Source organism: Bemisia tabaci, chromosome 9 (assembly GCF_918797505.1).
Source record: "Bemisia tabaci chromosome 9, PGI_BMITA_v3".
NCBI lineage: Eukaryota > Metazoa > Arthropoda > Insecta > Hemiptera > Aleyrodidae > Bemisia > Bemisia tabaci.
Genome location: NC_092801.1, coordinates 38071508 through 38096005, shown reverse-complemented (window position 1 = coordinate 38096005; position 24498 = coordinate 38071508). Strand labels below are relative to the sequence as shown.

The 24498-nt window shown below is 40.0% G+C and overlaps 1 protein-coding gene across 3 annotated transcripts in view; it reads right to left on the bottom strand.

The window, feature by feature from the left end:
- Window positions 1–6083: 6083 nt before the first annotated feature.
- chm (lysine acetyltransferase chameau) overlaps window positions 6084–24498 on the bottom strand; it is a 95276-nt gene continuing 76861 nt past the window's right edge. For all 3 annotated transcript variants that reach the window (XM_019061277.2, XM_019061278.2, XM_019061279.2), the window contains 3 exons: window positions 11442–11588; window positions 10358–10464; window positions 6084–9446 (listed from right to left, as the gene is read on the bottom strand). In XM_019061277.2, the coding sequence (XP_018916822.2) occupies window positions 9336–9446; window positions 10358–10464; window positions 11442–11588 (365 nt within the window). In that variant the 3' untranslated portion in view covers window positions 6084–9335. The remainder of the gene's footprint in view (window positions 9447–10357; window positions 10465–11441; window positions 11589–24498) is intronic.

Here is a 24498-nt window from a genome sequence, read left to right as displayed (position 1 = left end):
CGCCAATGGTCCTCAACAATTTATTGTAAGTAGTCCATTGTGAAAATTCTCACTGCAGATATTATGACCGGTCCGCTTGCATAGCAAACGCTATCCATTCTGCCGTGCTAAGGAAAAACGCAGTATGAACTCCTAGGCGTTGCCAAATTTCCCTTAATAAATCACGAATTTTCGAGAAAATTTGTAAACGTTTTTCCTCCAATTTTTCAGATAACTTTGTTCGAAATTTCACCTAAATTTCCTGAAAATTACAAGGATAAACATCCATAGCTTTCTTCAAAAATGAACATTTTATCGAAGGACATTTGGCGACTCTTGAATGCTCCTACGGCGTTTTTCCTCAGCGCGGTAGCAGGCTGATTGTTGAAAGTGATAGACAAAGCGATAGGCAAAGAAGACATAAATAGTATGGAGCGATCCTATTGGCTGAAATGGGTGGGTTTCATGCACTAAAGGGGAAAACGATGGACTAACTAAAGGTTCTATCAGGTTGCCGTTAGTTAGTCTATTACTTACCTCCTTTGTCCATTGCAACCACCCGCTTCTACCAATAGGATCCCTCACTGAAAAAAAAAATCCCTGCGTTTTTACCAAGGTCCGTTGGTACCTTTACCATCTCACTTTTTTTTACCAATCATTGGTAATTTTACCAAGACAGACTGGTAAGCTTACCTAAAAACGGGTACTTCTACTTATTTTTCCAGGTAAGAATACCACCATTATTGGTAATCAATGCCCGGTAACTTTGCCATTTTATCTCGGTTATTCTACCACAGTCGATAAAAAATATTGGCGTTTTTAGCAAGGCCCAGTAAAATTACCGAGAAAGTTCAATAATTTTACCGAGATTTCTCGGTAAAATTACCAATTCCATAAATGGTAATTTTACCGAGAAAAAACTGGGATCAAATAGAACCCTGAATTCTTCATAATTTTACCCTTTTCTCAGTAAATACACCGATATTTTTTTTCAGTGCTCCATATCCTTTTTGTCTTCTCTGTCTTTCGCTTGGTCCATCAATTGGACGCATTTCTGTCAAACGGAACTATGTGCATTATGACGTGAGCCCTATTATGTATGTATTCTTATGGGTCTAGGGCTCATGTCTTAATGCACGAAGTTCCGTTTGACAGAAATACGTCCGATTTCAATAATCAGCTCGCTGGTCCGCTTACACAGAAAAAAAAAATCTCGGTGTATTTACTAAGAAAAGGGTAAAATTACCAAGAATTCAAGGGTCTATTTGATCCCAGTTTTTTCTTGGTAAAATTACCATTTATGGAATTGGTAATTTTAAAATTATTGAACTTTCTCGGTAATTTTACTGGACCTCGGTAAAAACGCCAATATTTTCTATCGACTGTGGTAGAATTACCGAGATAAAATGGCAAAGTTACCGGGAATTGATTACCAATAAAAGTTGTATTATTACCTGAAAGAAACAGTAAAAATACCGGTTTTTAGGTAAGCTCACCAGTCTATCTATTGGTAAAATTACCAATAATTGGTAAAAAAAGTGAGATGTAAAGGTACCAACGGACCTTGGTAAAAACGCCGAGAATTTTTTTTCAGTGCATTGCAACCACCCGCTTCTACCAATAAGATCCCTCGATATCCTTTTTGTCTTCTTTGTGTTTCGCTTTGTCCATCAATTCCAATAATCAGCTCGCTGGTCCGCTTAGAGAGCGAACGCTATCCATTCCTCCTACGCACAAAGATGAAATCTGTCAACCGTGGCGACGCGACTGACCTAAGTCAAGGATGACAGTTGCCCGGGAGTGAGTTGCCGAGGGGGACGTTACCGTAACGTCAGCCACGGGGGGGGGGGGGGGTGACGAGGGGGCGGGGGAGGGGCCGTGGATTTGATCGCGGCCTCGCTCGGCCCGGCTGAAAGTGAATTAAAAGATGGTCTCTCCGAAGCCGGGGGCCGGTGATCCCTCCCCCCGGCCCCCCTCCCGGGAGGAAGGGGAGTCTAGTGTGGGTACTTACATTACGCGACCGAAGGTCACTGACGCGTGCCTTTGGCCGATCACTAAATATAGCACTGGGTGACTCAAACCGCGCCTCGTCGCCCGCCGTCCGAAAAGCGATAGAAAACTCCCGTCCTAAGCGAGAACCGCGTATGGACGTTCCAACGTTGTCTCGTTTCCCCGCATGACATGCACTGAAAAAAAAATCTCGGTGTATTTACTAAGAAAAGGGTAAAAATACCAAGAATTCAGGGTTCTATTTGATCCCAGTTTTTTCTTGGTAAAATTACCATTTATGGAATCGGTAATTTTACCGAGAAATCTCGGTAAAATTATTGAACTTTCTCGGTAATTTTACTGGACCCCGGTAAAAACGCCAATATTTTTTATCGAGTGTGGTAGAATTACCGAGATAAAATGGCAAAGTTACCGGGAATCGATTACCAATAAAAGTGGTATTCTTACCTGAAAAAACAGTAAAAATACCGGTTTTAGGTAAGCTTACAAGTCTGTCTTTGTACAATTACCAATAATTGGTAAGACAAATTGAGATGGTAAAGGTTCCAACGGACCTTGGTAAAAACGCCGAGAATTTTTTTTCAGTGTACGGACGTTCCAACGTTGTTTCGTTTCCCCGCATGACACGTTTATTTTTGAGAGAAATTGAAAATATTATTGCCAGCGGGTTGGTTATTGAAATTGATAGATGAGGCGATGGACAAAGATGAAATAGGGAAAATGAAGTGATCTTATCGGTGGAAGTGGATGGTTGCAATCGACAAAGGAGGTAAGTAATAGACGTAATGACTGCAACCTACCAAAGATTATTGAAAGTGATAGACAAAGCTATAGACAAAGCAGACATAGGAAAAATGAAGCGATCCCTCATGAATATCCTTTATCCAAATAACGGAACATTGAAAATGTCGATTGTGGAACTGCAGAAACGCTCGTATGCAGCTGGCTTATTATTGAAATCGATAGACAAAGCTATATACAAAGAAGAAAAAGGGAAAATGAAGTGATCTCATTCGTGGACGCTGATGGTTGCAATGGACAAAGGAGGTAAGTAATAGTCTTACTGACTTCAACCTACCAAAGACCCGATAGTTGGTTCATAATTTTCCCCATGAAAGTCAGAGGCAACCGCCTCTTTCGACGACCAAAAGGCTGATTATTGTGATTGATGGAAAAACCGGTAGACAAAGATACAGAGCGAAAATGGCGCGATCCTATTGGTGCAAGCGGATGGTTCCGATGGAAAAAGGAGGTAAGTAGGTACTAGACTTACTAACTGCAACCTACAAGACACCCAATATTTAGTCCATTTTTCCCCTTAGTCTATAAGAGCCACCCGTTTCAGCCAATATGATCCCTTCATCTTTCTTTTGCCTTCTTTGTCGATCGCTATCTCTATCTATTTCAATAATCAGCCCGCAGCGACAGTATACAACACACAACTAGCACAGTTTGCAATACATTGCAATTGCATGGCGAAATTATGGCTACTTAGCCACTGCATCGGAGTGTTGTGTATATTGCCTATCTACAGATTGAAGGGACACTTCTTGCTGAAAATCGCATTACAATGTGTCATTGATTGGATTGTGAACTGCCTATCTTTTAAACACGCGAGACTCATCCTTTTGATTGTTTAAAATCGTATTTATTTACCAAATGGTGTAGAAATATTCAAACTCATGGTAAAAAAAATTGAATTTCATATACTGTATCGCTATGTTTCATTTCAATAATTCATTGCACTGCGCCACTTGGGAGAAACGATCTGAACAATGTAATCAAGTGAAATAGAAGTTAAATTTGGAGGTTAACGCCATGTTTCGCCTGGTACTAAGGAAGAACGCCGTAAGAGCCTTCAGACGTTGCCAAGTTTCCTTTGATAAAAACCGAATTTACTAAGAAAATCGAAAATATTTTTTTTCCAAAATTTTTAGACAATTATGTAGGTAATTAAATCTAAAATATCTGAAAATTTCGAAGACAAATATACATAAATGTCGTCAAGACTACATGATTTACGAAGTGAAATTTGGCAACTCTCGAATGTTCATACGGCGTTCTTCCTCAGCACGGCAGCATACGGTCTTCTTCCTTAGCGCGGCGGTGAAGGGGAAAAATTGAGGTTTACCAAGCCCGATCGGCAACGTTGCCAAGTCGCTGCTCAGCTGTGCATACATGTTTATTACCCTGTGCTCAAAGGAGGAACTTTAATGTGCTCCTGGAATCGGCGATTACAGTATGTGATCATCGTGCTTACGCTTACGACAGCATGAAAAATGTCTTCTAACGATCGAATTAAGGGATACACTTTTAGATGGATTTTATGACATGCACCAGTCGCGTTTTCTGCATAGAGGCTGTGGCTCCATAAAGACCGTCAGGGGTCTAGGGGGAGGGGATAGCATGATGATGAGGGTGGGAAGGGTGATAGGCTAAACCCGACGGTAGGCTGAAATCGGCGCGAAAAGTCCATTTTTCAGAAAATTCCGTCCAAAAACGGAGGCTACCTTTCATGGAGGACTGGATAAAAAGAAACTGAGAAAAAAACATGGTATCATTCACTGAAAAAAAAGAAGGGTAGAATTTACCATTCCTTCGCGCTGTATTTCACACGGCGAGAATTCAAAGTCGATTCTGCCTGAGGAATGATCAACCTAACCTAACTCGAGGTTACCTGTGCCGGTATATGTATAGTAGAGTTTACCTTTCTTCCGACAGAATTGACTCAGAACTGCCGCTGTGTGAAATACAGCGTTAAGGAATGGTAAATTCTACCCATCTTTTTTTTTAGTGTAGTGGACGGCTTCTTAAGGATTGCTCATATTCTATGGCTCAATGACCTATACTTGGACCGTGTTAAGCAGAATAGAACCAAGCCACATCAGCTATTGCCAAATTTAATTGGACAATTTAATTTTTTACATGGAAACGGTTGCGCGGATTTTTGTGAAAGTTTCTGTGCTTTTTCGCACATATCGAAGCAAACTTTTTATAATTTTCAAAGGAATCCGCAACGTTCCCTCGTAAAAAATTAAATTGCCTAGTTAAATTTGACAATAACAGGCGTGGCTTGGTTCCTTTCTTCTTAACGCGGTCCACACTGGAAAAAAAACACATTGGATCTGGAGTACAGACTCTTGAAAACATCGACAAGAAAAAATACTCTTGATTCAATCAGATTTAAGCTTAAATCAAAAGGAAATCCGCTCAGATTAAAAAACGTGGTTCTTGATTTAAGCTTAAATCTGATTGAATCAAGAGTCCTCTTTCTTGTCAATGTTTTTAAGAGTCTGGACTCTAGATCTAATGTGGTTTTTTTTTTTTTTTTTTTTTTTTTTTTTTTTTTTTTTTTTTTTTTTTTTTTTCCAGTGCACTCATACACTACTGCAGCTTTACATATGTCGAAGGACGTGTGAGAAAGAGTGCCAGGTAAAAATGGCAGTAGGCACTAATATTGCTGCTTTCGATTTTATTTTTAGAATAATGCAAGTGTTCGGTCCCTGCAGCCACGCTAGGAAGTGTTTTCATTTTTACGATGAGGGCGTTTTTTATGCGTCGACACTCTTCATCGAAGAATTAACTGAAGCAACCGCATTGATCACTAATCTACGCTGCTAAGCTGATGATTGAGTTTCTGAATAATGCAATTATTCGGCCTCTGAGGTCACGCTAGGAAGTATCTTTCCTCGTTAAAGGCGTTTTTTATGCACTGTCACTCTTTATCTAGCAAATGAAGCAACCGCATTAATCGCTACGCTAATCTACGCTGCTGCTATATTGATTGGGGTTCGAAAGAATGCAACTATTCGGCCTCTGAGGTCACGCTAGGAAGTATCTTTCCTCGTTGAAGGCGTTTTTCACGCATTGTCACTATTTATCTAGCAAATGAAGCAACCGCATTAATCGCTACGTTAATCTACGCGGCTGCTATATTGATTGGGGTTCGAAAGAATGCAACTATTCGGCCTCTGAGGTCACGCTAGGAAGTATCTTTTCTCGTTGAAGGCGTTTTTAACGCATCGACACTCATCCAGCAGATGAAAAAACATAATAAATGAAAAGGTCAGGATGGAATTGAGAACGTGGAAGAATTACAGGAAGTTTTGTATTCTTTCAATAATATTATACATAAAATAAGAAACATTGACATTAACTAGTAAAAAATACATGTACCATGCATAAAAACCAGATGAAAATCTGGGGAACAAACACAATTGGCTAAAAGATTTACTAATTACAATCTCCGGAGAAGAGAAATGACATACGGTGTAAAAATACAAGGATGAGGCCATCATTCGAATTAAAAATAATTGCAATTAGCAAGGTACGTGAAATTACGCGTAAATAAAAGTAAAATTATAACCTTTACTCATATTTCCATAAATATCATTCTACTTTATACATATAGTACACGTGAGGAAAGATACGAATTTACTTTTAGTCACGCTCCTTGCATGACTAACGGAGCTCAAATAGCAACTGTGTTAAGACCTGTTTTTACGATGTGACTTTTAGTTTTGGAACACTATGTTTCTCAGCAATTCGCAATAGCAATCCAGTGTAATGAACCCATAAAATTCGGACGGAATGATTTAACATTCTAATGATATGGACCTAATAGGGTCACGGAAAAATGCGATGAGCATTTTGTTTGAAGAAGTGCCTTCAGAGCGTTATATAGGCAAAATATATAAAAATGTATGAATAAAGTTACCGACACGCTTTTTTTTTCTTCATCGTTCGATCGAATGACCCTTCCATAGCGAGCGCTATTTGACCTTCACTGTAAGCCAAGTCTAACTGTGAAAGATAAATCTATAAAAAACAGCCTCAACCTCAATAAAATTGGCACCACGAGAAAAATAATTGTACTGAGTTGTTGTGCTACGTTAATTTAACGTAGAGTTAACATTAAAAATAATAGACTAACGATACAAAATTTGCTGGATTCTTAAGTGTCAGCGCCGGCTTATATGGAAAAATCGTTCTATGTAGGGACATAAAAACATGAAATTTGACACAAGGTTGTAGGTGATGATAGAAAGAAACAGTATGATAGACAATTTAGTTGATTTTTACAATGCTTATATTAAAGAAGGTGCTTTTGCTTACCAAATAAAAGATTTTTTTCTTTTTTTCATGCAAGATTCATGATCTAAGCTGGTACTTTGGTCACAATTGAAGCAAAATATGAAGAGAAAAATTCCCTTACGATTTTTCCTCAAATGATCATACTCTCGTGTCTTTTTCAACAATCACAAACCGTCACTGGACCGCTTGTGAATTTACAGAGATACATCCATTAAAAGCTAATTCCTTACACTATTTTAAAAGCTACACAAACTCAAACGAGAAAACAAAAAATGGGTTTGCACCCATGTCGGGAAGTAGAATTATCATTAATTCGATTGCTCGAACTTAAAAATAAATATAAAAATCCGATGTATAAATTAATTGAATTAATTAAATTTATTAATACTCATCAACACTAATAATTGATTGGTACTTGAAATACGATACCGCAGAAGTGATTGAATTGCTTCAACTACGGATACGTTATTATTCATTTACGTAACACAGATTCGGAACGAAAATATTGCTGGAGTATGCGGAGGACTACAGCAACATTTCTACCGATACTTAGTTCGGCTCCGATCGATACGTAAGAAACGTAAGACAGGAGAAAAAAATAAAAATCTCTTTCATCATCTTTGGCTACAAATAAGGAACTGATTATCTAAACAAATCGTTCCAGGACAGTGAGAATATAGAATGCTGCATGTGTTTGTAATCGGTTGGCTATAATGCTCAGCGACAACAAAGATAAATATCCACAGACTCAACACTTAGCTATTTAAGGAGGGAATGATGGTATCAATCATCAGGAAAATCACAATAAGTTTAAACGTGTGCTTCCTCAGATTTGACGTTCTCTTTCACTACGGACCCGGCTGCTAAAGTATTAAACAGGTCGTTATATATCTAAAAATGCCACGTTTGACAAGCAAAAGAAACACATTTTCGCCCTGTCAGCATTCGTCTTTCTAAAAAGCGATTAAGCGCAAATTTCCGTCGAAATCTTACATTGATATGCATGAGATTTTAACCGCTGCAGCAACTGACCAAATTTTAGAAAATTAGAATTGATTCTGATTATTGGAAGATTTGTTGTACAAAACAAAAAAACGATTTCTTAAATATTATGACAGACCTGACTGTTAGTGTTGCTGAGCAAAATTTTCAGCGTTTATCTGGCTTATCTGCTTGCCTTTACTGGAACGGTATTCGCATTTTGATCTTGTGAAAAGGTTATTGGTGCAAAATTGATAGATCCTTCTTGTCTTCTTTATTTTTTTCGTTACGAAATTTTGCTTGGAGACAAATACTTCACGACTTCGGTTGACGGGAATAATAACTCTTAGTCGACAGAACGAACAATGAACACGAGAAAAAAGTTTTCAAATTGAAAATCAGAGATCTTATGAGTGGAAAAAACCCAACAGGATTCTTCTTTTGGACGTAAAAAAGAGACAACTTAATAAAACTCACAATAGTTGTAAAAACCCTAAACAATTCGTGATTTGTACAGATCAAATGAGGATTTTCAGCAACCTCAGGAGAATTTCAAAACTCAATCCCTTAAAATACACGACTGCGAAAAATAGAATCGCACTTTGATTAATTTGTTTCCAGATGATTAAAATGTGACAGCACACCCGGAATGATACAGTTTGAGAACTGCTACAATTCAGCGACAGGACAGAGAATGTACTCGAGTGCGAGAGCTGAATTTTAGACGGATAAAAATACCGTCAAAAATTCGCATATTTTACGAGAAACACAACCAGAACATCTCCTTGGAATTTTCTGCGAATCTATTTGAATGAGTGAAGAAAATTCACAGAAAGTTCCAAGAAAAATAGCTAGTTAGTTACTTTAAAAATTAAGAACTTGGGTGGAAATAATGACGTCTTAATGGGAGATGCGCCTATTTCGACTGAAGACACAAATCTTTTCCGTACAAAGAGTAAGAAAAGAACCTCTGAATACAGCAGTCCTAAAGAAACAGCTCTCTATATTCCCATAAAAAAGCTAACTAGATAAAAATTGCTCTAAGCAACGCGAACACAAATATCACAATGCTATCACAACAAAAGTTGGCAACACTGTTATTCCTCCATTTAAATGTGTGTAGAACAATTGATTACTAGTTCGACCCGAAATTCGATATTTTCAATGGATTTCAATGGAAGGAAGAGAGTGTTGCCAACTTGGAAAATCGCCACTGGCTTCATGCAACGGCTGGCGGCCTGATCCAAGTCCTATTAGGACTTGGGCGAGCCCTAGGAAGGGTCGTTGGTCGATGGTGGCGTCCACTTGAGGCATTTTGGGTCGATTTCTTTGTAGTTGGTGCCCCTCCGCTTAACCCTTTCTACATACTCCTCGATTACGTCCTGCGAACAAAAACCCGCGAAAAATGTCAGTAAAACATATTAGCGCAAAAAGACGGAGGACAAACAATTTCAGACCCAGTAAGTTCCTTTCGAACGGTCGACTGATTATTTGGCGAGCTGATTATTGGAATCGATATGTCACAGGCGATTAGTCAAATCAGGAATCTTATCAAATGCCTCGGCAAATAGTCAAATTTTGACGGATTACGAAATTTTGTAAATTTATGGCGAAGAACTCACGAATTTTCAATATTTTGAGCAACATAACTCATCAAATCTATGAAAATCTATCTTCTCCTTTCTTCCTCTACAAATGCTTTACATTTATTTGTTATAATATTTGCAATAAATGCTTGAAAAATTTGTTGTATAACTGTTCTTTCAGGAGCTAAAATACCTCCGTATGATGCACATTTTTACAGAGAGTTCATTCTTTCAGGCGTAATGAACTTTTTTTTATCTGTATAATTGGGAGAAGAATCGGACATTTTTTTGTAAGTCAGAATGTTTGACTATTTGCCTGGGCATTTGACGAAATGCCTGATTTTAATAATTGTCTTCGACAGATATGCAAAGCTATAGATAAAGAAAACAAGGGGAAAATATTGGTTGCACCGGGTGTTTTTCACAGACACAGCGGGAAAATGTTTGACTAACCAGGGAAAGGCCGCCAAAAATACAAAATATGAGAGAAATAGAAATAAAAATTGGGACGTGTCTTGGTTTTGCTGCATTAGACCGAAGCTGTTTATCGGCCATTTTTGGGCCCTAACCTCTCCATGGGGACCAGTGGCCATACTCTCCCTATAAAGGTATTCTTGAGCAGATTGGCCATACGGTATAGAGTTGATAAGGATGATTTCACATAAAAGCGCATCATGCGAAATGAGGGCGTAAGCTGACACACTTACTTGTTTCTTGAGAATGATGTGTTTGCCCTTCCAGTATTTCATCATGCCCAGTGCTTGGAGAGTGCTGACGATGTCGTACGAATTGACCGCCAGTTCTTGACTCATGTCTGTCGCGAGAAAAAAAACAAAAACAAAAGGAAAATGAGGGAAGGAGACCAGATTCATGTGAAGTCATGGAGATAAGTTTTCAGCACTAAAAAAATCCAGTGGCGTCGCGTGAATGATCGATTATCGATATATCTCCATTTGAAGCTATATACAGTAAAGAATCGATTATTCAGGTGTTCGTTGCCAAAACTCCGTTCATCGATCCTTTTTCATAGGTTTAAATGGCAAATCAATCGATAAATCGCAAAGTATGCCACGCAACTCATGGATTGAGCCTTGAGAACATAGTTTCCTAGTTCGAAGAAAAATAATCGAATCGCGACACGATGACTGATTCCGAATTTTGAAAATTTTGGAGCGGTTTGTCAGTATGTGGAGAAATTTGAATTCTTCGGGTTGAGGACCACCCGATCCCACAAATCTCAATAATTTACTCTATAGAGTATTTGCAGGTGTCTGAAATTTTGTAAATTTCATCTTTAAAATGATACTGCTAGGAAAACTGAGTACGACGGATATCCTTGCTTGGTTTCCAAATTGAATAAAGAATTATTTGAGGAAAAAAGACAAAATAACCTAATCTGCTAAAATACATGTGTTCGAATGGAAAATGCAGCCAGATGACGTCATGAGGCGGCACATTATCTCACTTTCATATCTACTTTTCTCCAATCTACCATGTCAGAAAAAAAGTATGAAAAATACTGCGAACTCAGCTCACTAAGCACTATCAGATGAAGCAATAAAATTTTTGTGTGCAAATTCTCCACTGCAGAGAAATTGTTCTTAAGGTCAGACGCAGATTTTCTTCATGAATTTGTAGTTTATTGAGAAAGAAGATGAATCTTCTTGAGATGATCAATTTATATTTGCAAGGTTAACAAAGTTGCACAAGCGACATTGGAATGATCATGCTTCCTTTTTGCAAAATGCAATCCAAATAACGTACAAAGCGTAAGATCCAAAGCTGACTTACCTTTGACGGATAACTGTTTGTTTTCTAGATTGCACAAATACTCTAAGAGAACGTCCTTCCAGTAACTCCGGTAGGAGATCAACCCCAGATCCGATAGAGGCTTCTCGGGTGAGCCCACTTTACCTTCCACACGCGTGAGCAAATAACCTGTGAACAAAGAAGTTAGCCAACAAATTAGTTCAGAGCAACCTGGACCTCCTTAAAAAATACAAGAAGTCTGCGGGCTAATTATTGAAATTGATAGACAAAGCTATAGACAAAGAAAACATAGGGGTTATGGAGCGATCCTATTGGTTGAAATGTGTGGTTTTTATGGACTAAGGGAGAAAATGATGGACTAACTGTCGGGTTTCTCGTGGGTTGCCGTTAATTTGTCTATTATCCACTGCCTTTGTCCATTCGCAACCACCATGCTTCCATTGATAGAATCCCTCCATATCCCTTTTGTCATTTTTGTCTATAGCTTTGTCTATCAATTTCTATGTATGGGAGAGATGCGGGACTTTTCACGGAGAAAAAAACTTCGTGCGTGGGACCCGAAGTTTAGGTCATATGGATCTCTGAAGTTTTCGGATTGAGCATCTGAACACTTTAGATCTAGCTGTCGAGGCTCGGATCAAACATCTGAAACTTCAGTTCTTACATCTGAAGAACTTCGGTTTTCACATCCAAAAAACTTCGGTTCTCACATCCGAAAAACTTCGGTTCTCACATCTGAAGTACTTCAGATGTAAGAACTGAAGTTTCCGATGTGTGACAGCTAGTTCTGAAGTGTTTAGATGCTCAATCTGAAAACTTCAGAGATCCATATAACCTAAACTTCGGGTCCCACGCACGAGGTTTTTTCTCCGTGTTAAACCAGTCTGTATAGTTTTCGGCCATAAAATGCAGAAGCGACGCTCAAAGTCCACGAGAGAAAAAAACCCTTGAAGTTCATGAAAACAGATAAACTCGTCCCGAGTAGAAGCCCGTTTTCAGTTCTTATAAACCTCCTTCGTTTATGAAAACTCCTTCGCAAGTGCCTTAATTAAAGCATTTGCAAAGTACTGAAGACGACCTCATAAATACTTGCTAAGGTGCTGAGCGACTACGCGGAAAAATTATTTCGATATTTGTCCTTTTTTGCATGACAAACATTACAGAGAACCGAGAAAATGTCACAAAGCGATACATCGCGGAGTTGCCTCAAAATAAAGAGAACAAGCGATGGCTCGATAAGTCGCAAGTGGTCTCAAAATTTCAAGGACCCTTAGCCCTCAGCGTGTTGTCGCGGGGCAAACAAAAATCTGAAGACAAATGAGGACGCAACAGGTAAAAATTAAGGACGTCTCAAGGGGCTCTTCGCGCTTTTAAAAATGCCAACCAGAGTCATGACAAAGGACTCTCGATGGCGAAGTTTGTTTCGAATTTAAGGCGCGAAAATTTCAAACCAAGGACTCGACTCCTTCTATTTGATTCATACAATTTTAAAACGGATTTAAAAAATGGCTGGCCCCCAACGTGTCTTTGAATAATTTACAGATTAAAATTTCACCGGAACTCAAAATTCAATTTTCCTCGACCTTTTACAATTTTTTTCCCCCTCCTTTTAATTAAATAGGCTGGTTTTTGCTAAACTTTGGACTAAACGTCCTTCCTCAAAGATTAAATTGAACCTATTATTTCCCAAATCACGAAAGCGTCAAAATTGCGGATGCGAAAAAAACAAGAAAAACCGTTTTGTTCGCTTTTTTCACAGTCTTCGAATTCCAAAAAATGCGTATGCTCTATTAGAGGGCTATTTTGAAATCAGACATTATCAATTATACCAGAGAAAACATAGAGAAAACAACCCCTCTACCACTAGAGATTGGCGCTAAAGTGATTTGGAATAAATAATCGGTTCAATTACGGATGAAGGCATTCAGTCCCTGCTGAAAAGATGACAAGCTTTGAAAATGACCAGAAAGGGTAAAAAGTTGGAAGATCAACGCTAAGTTTCAGTGATCACTAGTAGTGTCAGAAATTCCTTGACTTTCTCTGATTTTCCCAGTTTTCCAGACCGCCCCCGCCGCCACGCCAGCAACCCTGCGGGCTGATTATTGAAGTTGATAGACAAAGCTATAGACAAAGAGGACACAGGGATTATGAGGCGATCCTATTGGTTAAAATGGTTGGTTCTTACAGACTAAGGGGGTGAATGATGGACTGATTGTTTAGTCTATTACCTACGTCCTTTGTCCGTTGCAACCATCCGCCTCTACCAACATAAGATCCCTCCATAACTTTTTTGTCTTCTTTGTCTATAGTTTTGTCTATCAATTTCAATAATCACAGCTGAGGGGCTTGGAGGACAAGGAGCGTAAGTGCAGTTTTTGAAAAGATTAAGATATTAATGATTCGAGGGAAAACTGGGACGGACTAAGGGAGAAAATGATGGATTAACTACAGGGTCTTTCGTGGGTTGCCGTTAGTTAGTCTATTACCTACATCCTTCGTCCATTACAACCACCGTCTTCCACCAGTGGGATCCCTCCATTTTCATTTTGTCTTCTTACAAGGGGAGTCTACGAAGTGACATCCTGGGATTTGGTTCATTTTGCTTGTACATGTAGAAGAGACAAATCTAAGGTTGACGTATTTTTTTTTAGCCGCCACCTCCCAACCGTTTTCGAGATATCGATTTTTAAAGTTACGAGTTTTACACGTTTTCGCGCGGTGTGCCGGCGGGTCAACTGAGCGCCGGCAAGCCGCACGAAGCGTCTTCCCTATGAGCGCCGGTCGAGATGAATATCTACCGACTTGACCGGCCTCTTTCCTCATCTAATCCGTTGCCGAGTGGCAACGCGCTCGCCGAGTGACCCAGCGATCCCGGGTTCGATTCTCGCCCCATGCTTTTGGTTTTGGTACATGTCTCAAGGATTTTTTACATGTTTTATTTATTTTTATCACATATACTGTTAATTTCTTTTGTTTGTTACGTAAACGCAGCCTTTAAAAATATACATATGATGCCTTAAGAAAAATTTTCCAACCTTTAGATCTTTTACCCTCCAGTAAGAGACTAGAAGCAAGGGTTCCACCCCCCCCCCCCTCCTATCAAACAATCGAATATAGAGGAAAGAAAGACGAAGTTGTTGACTTGTTACCCTGTTCTCCACCCTATTTTAATGAGTAATGCAGGAATTTTCAAAGCGATGTTACCTTTCAACAGTGGCGTTCCAGATTCTAGTCTCTGTCATTGGAATGCTGGTGAGCAGTCCTGTGGATGGTATTTGTCGTAAAAGCATGTGAAACATAACTGAAGGGAGCAGTGTGCACAGATGATAAAAGCGACTTGCTCACACGCGCATTTTTCCAATCGGACTTGTTTTGGGAAGCAAACTTCCGAGACAGTTTTGAAGAAGGGGTCAATGCCGGTCAAAAGTTTCGATTTATGCCACGCATACACCAACATATTTTTAAACACAGGAGCACTCAATTGATGATGCACTAATGCATTGATTTTAATCGCGTCTTCGCGTTTATTGATTTCACGTCCCTCTTTGAGAAGCTGCGCACAATTGTGAAATTTTTTATTATTTTTTTAACTTGTAAAAAAAAGAAAACATCGCATGGCTGACAGAAAGGCGTGCAATGCGGCGGAATAATTTCAACTGTGGCAGTGCGGTGTCCATCTTTGTCCGTAAATAGATTGTTTATGACGGCACTGTCAGTTTGTCCTCCCCACGAGTCGATGAGGAGGAAAAAATTATTGTTCGTCACATAAGGCCGAATAACTTTTTGCAGGAAGTCAACAAAAATGGGTTTGGTCATTTTTCCCGAGGAGGATGCCGTAATTACGATGTTACCGAATTCGCCGACCAATCGGTCCACAGTTTTTTTAACGATAGGACCGAAAACGCCGCCCTGCTCTTGGAGCACCAAATAAACTGGTAACAAATCACCCGACGACGTGATGGAATAGTCCGCGGTGTATCGGTGCGTCACCTTATTGTGGTTACCGAGATAAACCTCCGTGCTCTTTTCGCCTTTAAAGGAGAGGGTCCTACTAACATCCGCTCGGTATTCGATGCCGGTCTGATCACAATTGATTACAAGCAATGGATCGAACCCCTTAATTTTTTCTCGGACGAATTTTTGGAATTTATCGGCCTCTTCGAGAATTTTTTCAAAATCTAGGGCATTTTTGGATTTGATGTAGCGCACTACTTTGCGCCTCCTGATCCCGTACACTTTTTTAAATTTTGCTGCCCACCCCAAAGAGGCAGTGAATTTATAATTAGGGCCAGAGAAAGGGGCTGCACTGGCCAGACCGAACTCTTGAAGATTGCGCGTCGTTATGGGTTGCCTCTTGGAGCGAGCGTCCTTAAACTGTTTGTACGTAAGTTCGTTCACTTTCTGACACTTTTCGCGATAGGAACCACCGTTTTTCACGTCACTTTCCCACCGTTTCAAGTGCGATCGGTCGCGAAGTTTCCTGGAGCCTTTCCGCTGTAGCGTTGCTATACTCCAACCGGGATGCTTACGGGCTAACTCCACCACCTTCTCCTTGACATTCAATGGCACAGAATCCGAAACAGTTCTATCTTCGGGATCCGAACTTTCACTTTCGCTCTCACAATTAGAATGGACGGTCTCATCGGAACAATCACCCAAGACAAAAAAATCGTCACCATCGAGGGGGTTTTCGGCCTCGTTTTGTAAAAACAATTCCTCGTTTTCCACTAATGAAAATTTTCCAAGCACTTTTTTTACGGCAATCGCGAACCTTTTCCCTAAAAGTTCCGCTGCACGACCCGGTGATTCGGACAGAGAGGAGGTCAAAATGTTTTCCGTCACTAAAATTTTCCGACACAGCTCGAATGCATCGCTTCGCACTTGCAGATGGTCTTCATCGCTTCGCGCATGGTCGCTCATAGTTCTCGTTTGAACTAATAATTGAAAATAAGAGGGAAAACTGAAAATCGCGTAACAGAAGAGAAAAATCTCCGAACTTTCCACGAAAAAACTGCGAAACTTGGGAGTACCGAACGGTAGCACGCGTGTAAACCGCACCGTGGAACTGATTTTCGATGTCCAGTTCATCAACAACGCTATTGTGCACATTGATTCTATCGAGAAGATAGAAGATGGATAGATAGATCTTATCTATCAAAATAAGAGTTTAATGACCTGGGTACGTAGTTGTGAGAAAACGACGTGACGGAGGCATATCTTGAAAAAAACAGTGTCGGAGAGTAAACGACCTAACGTACGCACGGTTTAAGGAAGCTCGTTCAAAGAGGCAACCCGTAACTACGTGTAATCTGGTAGAGTTCGGTTTAGCAAGTGCAGCGCATTTAATTGGCCCCAATCATAAATTCACTGCCTCTTTAGGATGGGCAGCAAAATTTAAAAAAGCGCAAGGGATCAGAAGGCGAAAAGTAGTGCGCTACATATAATCCGAAAATACACTAGATTTTAAAGAAATTCTCGAAGAGGAAAAAATCCAAGGCGTTTGATCCATAGTTAGTGATAAATTGTGACCAGACCGATGTATATTTATATTTTTCTTAAGGCATCATATGTATATTTTTAAAGGCTGCGTTTACGTAATAAACAAGAGTAATCAGGGGAAAAAACGAAAAAAAAAAACAACACAGAAATTTAAGAAAAAAAATATGCACTCATTAAAAAACATGCATAGAAATCGTGAAGGAGCGTAAAAAGAACATATGAGAAACAGTATATGTGATTAAAATAAATAATACATGTAAAAAATCCTTGAGACATGTACCAAAACCAAAAGCATGGGGCGAGAATCGAACCCGGGATCGCTGGGTCACGCGGCGAGCGCGATGCCACTCGGCTACGGAGGAGATGAGGAAAGAGGCCGGTCAAGTCGGTAGATATTCATCTCGACCGGCGCTCATAGGGAAGACGCTTCGTGCGGCTTGCCGGCGCTCAGTTGACCCGCCGGCACACCGCGCGAAAACGTGTAAAAATCGTAACTTTAAAAATCGATATCTCGAAAACGGTTGGGAGGTGGCGGCTAAAAAAAAATACGTCAACCTTAGATTTGTCTCTTCTACATGTACAAGCAAAATGAACCAAATCCCAGGATGTCACTTCGTAGACTCCCCTTGTTAGTCTATAGCTTAGTCTATCAATTTCAATAATAATCGGCCGCTGGTACACGAGTGTGACCAAGCTAACGTCCTAACGTAACGAGCGTTAAAAACTCCAGCGTTGTCAAACTCACAAAACAAATTTTTTGGTTTTCTGAAGAAAGAGGTTGCGGAGGGTTAATTTTTGAAATTAGCCTATGGATCCGATCCGGGCCGGGGCACAGTGGATCGAGTCGACAGGAGAGGTCGGACAAAATTTGGAAAATTTAAACGCTTATAACTCCGTTTGTACAAAACTTCAAGGTTCTAAAAGTGGTTCCATTGGTTTCCCAGTGAAATTTTCTTCTAGAAACACCCCTTAGAATTTAAAATGTGACGAAATCAACATCAAAACTTGCAGTTTCAGTCAAAAATTTCATGTCCGATTTCTCTGATTGACTCGACCCCGTGTGCGGGGTCAGAATTACGATTAAAATACGGGCACGGGTCGGCCCGTTGACGAGGGAATCGGCAAGTCACCGTGAGTTTCGGTTTCCAACCGCGGTTCCAATAACGAGGATTCCGAAACAGCTGCTCTTATTGGCTCCACGAGTCCACGCGAGGCCACGTTGCAAGGAGATCGATCTGCTTCTTCGAAAGAATCGACTTTTCAAGAATCGATCATATCCAATCGATTACCAGGCCGCATGAAATGAAAGAAAACTCACGAGAGATTGGAAATTAATTATAGAGAATTTTTAATAGAAATTACAAATAAAAATAAGAAATACATTACGGATACGCTCTCTTCTTAAGACGCAGCAGACCTCCGCCAAAAGTCCATCGCGTTGCCCTAAGCATATCTTCAGTCCTTTTCTTCAATTGCCAGACCTCACTCCCGTAAGTTATGATACTCTTCACAATGACGTTGTAAATTTTCCTTTTAGTCTCCTTGGAGATATTCTGGTCCCAGAGAACCCCATTTAGCATCGCGATAGCTTTCCTACCTTGCACATTATTAACCAAGCTCCTAGATATCTATACTCTTCGTCTTCACAGTCCTGAATTTTCCGACCATCCTCCAGTTCCTTTGATAAAAATCAAATATATCGGGAAAATTGGGAATATTTTCTTACAAACATTTCAGGCAATTTTGTTCGCAATTTGATCTAAAATACCAGAAAATTTTGAGGAAAAATATGCATTACTTTCCTCAGAAATGCATGCTTTATCCGGGTAAATTTGGCAACGCCTGAAGTTTCTTACGGCGTTTTTCCTTAGCACGGCAGAACACATCACCGCGGCGATGAAATGAAGTGTATTAAAATTTCTAAAATATACGGAGGGTGACATGCCACGGATGGGGTGTGCGAGAAGGGGTGGGTGGGGGAGAATAAATGCTCACCGTCTGTCTGCACCCCTTCTGTTCCAGCACCCGCAGGTCCCACTCAGGGACTGTTCAGGGTCGGAATCTCTTGAGACTTCGGCGTGATGATAACAATGTCTGTTTTGTCTTATACTTTACAGTTCGGCAGTAACACACCAACCAAGACTACCTCCTTCTCGACGCCACCGTCAATATTATCTTTTCAGATTCCTGCAGTTTCCACTTCTCCCATATTCATACTTTAGATCGTGGTTTCTGAAATTCTTGGCTATAATCATATCCTCTGATTCTCCATGATTCCCACGGGTTTATTCCCTGACGAGAAACTGGAGTACTCTCCCTTTCCCCGAGATTTTCTTCTTTCTCTGCGGAATCCAGAATTCCAGATAAGAATAAGAATATCGGATTTTTTTTTTTTTTTTTTTATAATTCAGCCGAATCTTTGGTGCACATTCGAATTTTTAAAGGCTCACTAGACTAGGTTCGAATTTCAGCATTCTAATATATGTTTCTTAACCAAAATTTTACGTAAAGCAAGATGCGCACAACGAAAATTACCGGAATCAACTCCTTCCGAAGATATTTAATGATTCTTGATGCGTGAATTCAAACCACCCGCTCAAATGAAAACTCAATGCTCTACGTGATTCACATCGCGCGCTAAATGTTATCATGACAGTCTCTGCGATGTAAAAATCTGGCAACCTCAATCTTGGCGCTTTGGCTCAGCTATAGCGAATTGCCTAAAGTTTGAACAACACATGGTGGGAAATGAACATTGCTCGATTAAGAACCTTGCTGAGACCGTTGTAGTGCGCGATTTGTCTCACGTAGAGCTTTGAGTTTCTTGTGAGCGGGCACTTCAAGTTCCTCGTCCCAATGTGAAATAAAAACGTTAATATCTTCGTTAGGAGTTGGTTTCAGTAACTTTTGTTGCGAGAATCGTGTTCTACGTGAAATCCTGGTTAAAAAACATGCTTGCAACAGAATGCTTAAATTCGTACCTTGTCTAGTGATCCGTTCCAAATGCGTATTTATTTAATCTGAAAAGGAATAAACCAATATCATTTCTTGAAGTTGACACAGTTTTCTTCGCACAGGAAAGAAAAATCAGGAAAATTATCAAGTATAGAGGTAGATTAATTTTCCGTTTAAAATATAAAGTATGGCAGGAAGTCTGCAACGTCGCAAACCGAGATACGTGGTCTAATAGTTTCACCCAGTGGCGTGGCGTGCTTTGCAATCTATCGATATTTCCCCATTTGAAGCTGTGGTAAACAATCGATTATTGAGGTGTTCGCTGCGAGCACCCTGTTTATCGATACTTTTACATAGGTTTAAATGGTCGATCAATCGATATATCGCAAAGCACGCCACGCCACCGGTTTCAACGTCGATTTAATAGGTCAATAATGTCGCTTCAGAAGCAATAGCATGATCCAGAATAACAATAGGCACAGAAAATTTCTGCAAAATTTGAAAACGAAATGGTCTCTCAAGCAGTGGGAGAAGAGATTCCCGGTTTCAGAAACATGTTCCCTGATTTTTCCCTGAAATTTTCCATTTCTGATAAATATCGGTGATCCAGGTTTTTCCTTTCACTGGAAAAGAAAAACACATTGGATCTAGAGTCCAGACTCTTAAAAACATCGACTCCTAAAATACTCTTGATTCAATCAGATTTAAACTTACATCAAGAACCAAGCCTCTTAATTTGAGCGGATTTTCTTTTGATTTAAGCTGAAATCTGATCGAATCAAGAGTCCTTTTCTTGCTCTAGATCCAATGTGTTTTTTTCCCAGTGCTTATTCCAAATCCTACACGTCATATTTTGATCTCGTAGTAATTATTTTGTCGTCATGGTTCTTGGACAAAAAAAAGAAAAAAAAGAGTCGGAGAATCCAATATTCGAGCCAATTTGGCCTTGTGTACGGCGGCAGACGCGCCGTCGTGCCCCCCCCCCCCCCCCCCACAAGAACGGAACTGCGCGAAAGTTCGGGAGTCGGGATTAAGGCCCCCGTGGAACGGCGTCGAGACAAGGCAAAATTTGTGGCGGTAGGCCAGGGCCAGGGTTAACGTCGTTGTCAAACGTCCGACGAAAAAAGCAGAAATACTTCCTCCTTCTGCCTAGGTAAGGAAAAACGCCGTATGAACCTTCCGGCGTTGCCAAATTTCTTCTGATAAAATACGAATTTATTGGGGAAATTGTAAATATTTTTCTCCCAATTTTTCAGACTATTTTGTTCGCAATTTAATCTAAAATATCAGAAAATGTCAAGGGAAAATATCCATAAATTTCGTTAAAATTACATGTTTTATCCAGGTAAATTTGGCAACTCTCGAATGTTCATACGGTGTTTTTCCTTAGCACGGCAGCCTTTATCTCATGAGTTTCCGAGGTTCCCCTCCTATCGTGGCACGCTCTGCCGTGCTGAGGAGGAACGACGTATGAACATTCGAGAGTTGCCAAATTTCCTTCAGTAAAATGTTCATTTTTTGAGGAAAATTAAGAATATTTTTCCTTGAAATTTTCAAGAACTGTAGGTGAAGTTCAGGGTGTCTACTAAAACAGGTGGGCAAAAAATCAGTACACTGGAAAAAAAAAAGAAAAAAAAAAAAGAAAAAAAAAAAAAAAAAAAAAAAACACATTGGATCTAGAGTCCAGACTCTTAAAAACATCGAAAACACAGCCGAATATGAGACCTAATCCGGCCTCGTCTTTTAATTCTCTTGAGAATAGCAACGTAGAGCGGAGCACTGCGAGTTCACGCCTCATGCCATCGCGCCTTCAATTTTGCGCACGCAACATGCACATCCATCAAGTACGTATAGTTGTATCTCTGCGCCGTCATCACCGCGGTTCCTTTTCCTTACCCCATTTCCATTACGTGTTTGTTTTCATTTGTTTTATTTGTAGGGAAGCTTCAAAGGCTACGTGAGCAACACAGCCGAAGCCAGGAGAGACGTAATGTGACCTTGTTTTTCAATATTTCTCCCGAACAGGAGCTACATCTCACTGGCTGCTTAGAGCGGAACATTGGGAGTTCACGCCTCACGCCATCGCGCCTTCAATTTCGCGCACGCAACACGGACATCCATCAAGTATGTATAGTTGTATCTCTGCGCCGTCATCAACTTGGTTCCTTCTCCTTGTTCTACTTCCATTACGTTTTTTGTTCCCATTCGTTTTATTTGTAGGGAAGCTTCAAAGGCTACGTGAGCAACACAGCCAAAGCCAGGAGAGACGTAATCTGACCTTTTTTTCTTAAATATTTCTCCCGAACAGGTGTGATATCTCACTGGGAATATAGAGCGGAGTGTTGGGAGTTCACGCCTCACGCCATCGCGCCTTCAATTTCGCACACGCAACACGGACATCCATCAAGTACGTATAGTTGTATCTCTGCGCCGTCATCAACGCACTCCGTTTCCCTTGCTCTGTTTCCACTTGTTAACCTCATTCCGTATGTTTGAAGCTTGAACTTCTCACAACACAATATTGTAAGGGTACGAATTTCAATATCCATCTACGTAGCATGGATGTAATCATGTAATCGTTTAGAATTTCAACGAGACGAGAAGATTAGAGGTTGGGCTGCAGAATTTCTTGACACTTTCATGGTTGACTAAATTTGCAAACTTTTCCACTAAACAATGGGAATTTTGTCGAGGTGGCCGAAAATATTTGTTCAGTGAGCTTTAATGACACCTTTCGTATATTGGATAGAATTCATTGGCAACAGTTATTCGCTGGCAGTCAACCGCCCATCGTCTTCGAACAAGTGGACGTATTTCTATCAAACGAAACTATGTGCATTATGACGTGAGTCCTCTCATGCATATATTCTCATAGGTCTCGGGGACCATGTCTAAATGCACATAGTTCCGTTTGGCAGAAATACGTCCATTTTGCAACTGAAAACTACCAATTCTGGCTCCAAAAAAAAAAACACATATGCTATTGAGGTTAACTATTGAGATAGGTACTTTCGTGGGTACGATAGAAACGGTAGTCCCTAGTTGAAAAATATTGCCGACTTTTCCTTTTAAAAAAATGCTTCAATTCTTCGGGTGATACAAATATTTTAACTCCGCGGCTATGCGTGAAGTATCTCGACTTTTGAGGTCATTTTTATGATTTGATATTTTTTTGTTCGCAGTCGCAGTTGGAAAATCACTCGACAAAGTGTGACTCAATTAGGTAGGAAAACTTTTTTTTTTTGGGGGGGGGGGCGTGTGTGTCGTACTAACCAGGTGGTTTTAAAATGTTCAAGGAAACACCCAGATCTGTGGAAACATTTTGCCTTACAACAAAACTGCACAAGAAACATTTGAAAGATTGCGCTTTATGCTTTTTCTCAGCAAAGCCCAACATTAATCGTATATTTATGATAAAACAGCCGGGCGTTTCTAGCGAAAAATTGCACTGATTTTCCTTCTAATTACCCTTTAAAAATATCAATATTTTGAACTAAAGTATTTTTGGGAAAAATTGAATTATTTGAGTCAATTTTGCAACCTCGCAATGGAGGTACGTTCGTCCGTCTAGGGAACCACGAGTCCCTGATATAAAATCCCGAAGGAAAAGGACCCAACTTTAGGAGTTGTAAATTCTCCGCCCGCTGAACCGACTAAACTAAAGAGGAAAACCATTATTTGCACGATCCATGAAATTATGTTCGGTTTGCGTTGTAGTTATACACACCAACTTCGATTATTCGGTAACGATTGCGAATAACGATTAACTTAATTTAAACGAGGAGATGTGCGGCAGGATTAGCGGATGTATAGTTCGAAGTAATTGCCATCCTGGCGAAGCCAAGTTTCATGTGGATATGAAAGGGATGTTTAACGGGTGAGCCGTCTCTGATACTTTACGAATTGAATCTTAAAAATAAGAAATAAAAAAGAAAAACAAAACAGGATCGAGGTACGAGCGAAATTTTCTGAAAAATCGGAGGGAAAATATTGGAAATTTTTCCAAAAATTCTAGATTCATCCAGGGAAAAACGCCTGGAGTATCATACGGCGTTATTACTTAGCACGACAGTATAGGCTAAAAGGCTATAGAATATGTCTACGGAGAGAACTATTAAAAGCCCCTGCACGAGTCAGGGTTGCCACAGAATTTAGAGAATGAAATTTCCTGACATTTCCCTGATTTCCCAGACACATGTTGGTGAAATTCCCTGAAAATTGAATATGTGACGAATGGTTAAGAAGGCATAATTGAAAACAGTTTTTTGGCAAAATTTGTTGTTCGAAACCTCAAACCCATTCTAGAAAGCAAATGAAGGTGATTTATCAAATTTTCCCTGACATTTTCCTTGACATTTCCCGACTTTCCTTGAATTTTTAAAACTCCCTGACATTTCCCTGTTTTCCCTGACTGGCAACCCTGTTTCGTGTAACAAATCAAATTTCCCGATTAAATTTGGCAACAGCTGATGTAGCTTCGTTCCTTCCTGCTAAACGCGGTGCGTATGGACTCCGGCCCAGAATTTCACTCCGAAATTTTCAACGGAGCAGTAAATGAAAATCCGCAACATGGCCGGCCTGGGTCGGTCGTGAAAATATTGATGAATAGCACGCGAGTCCGATC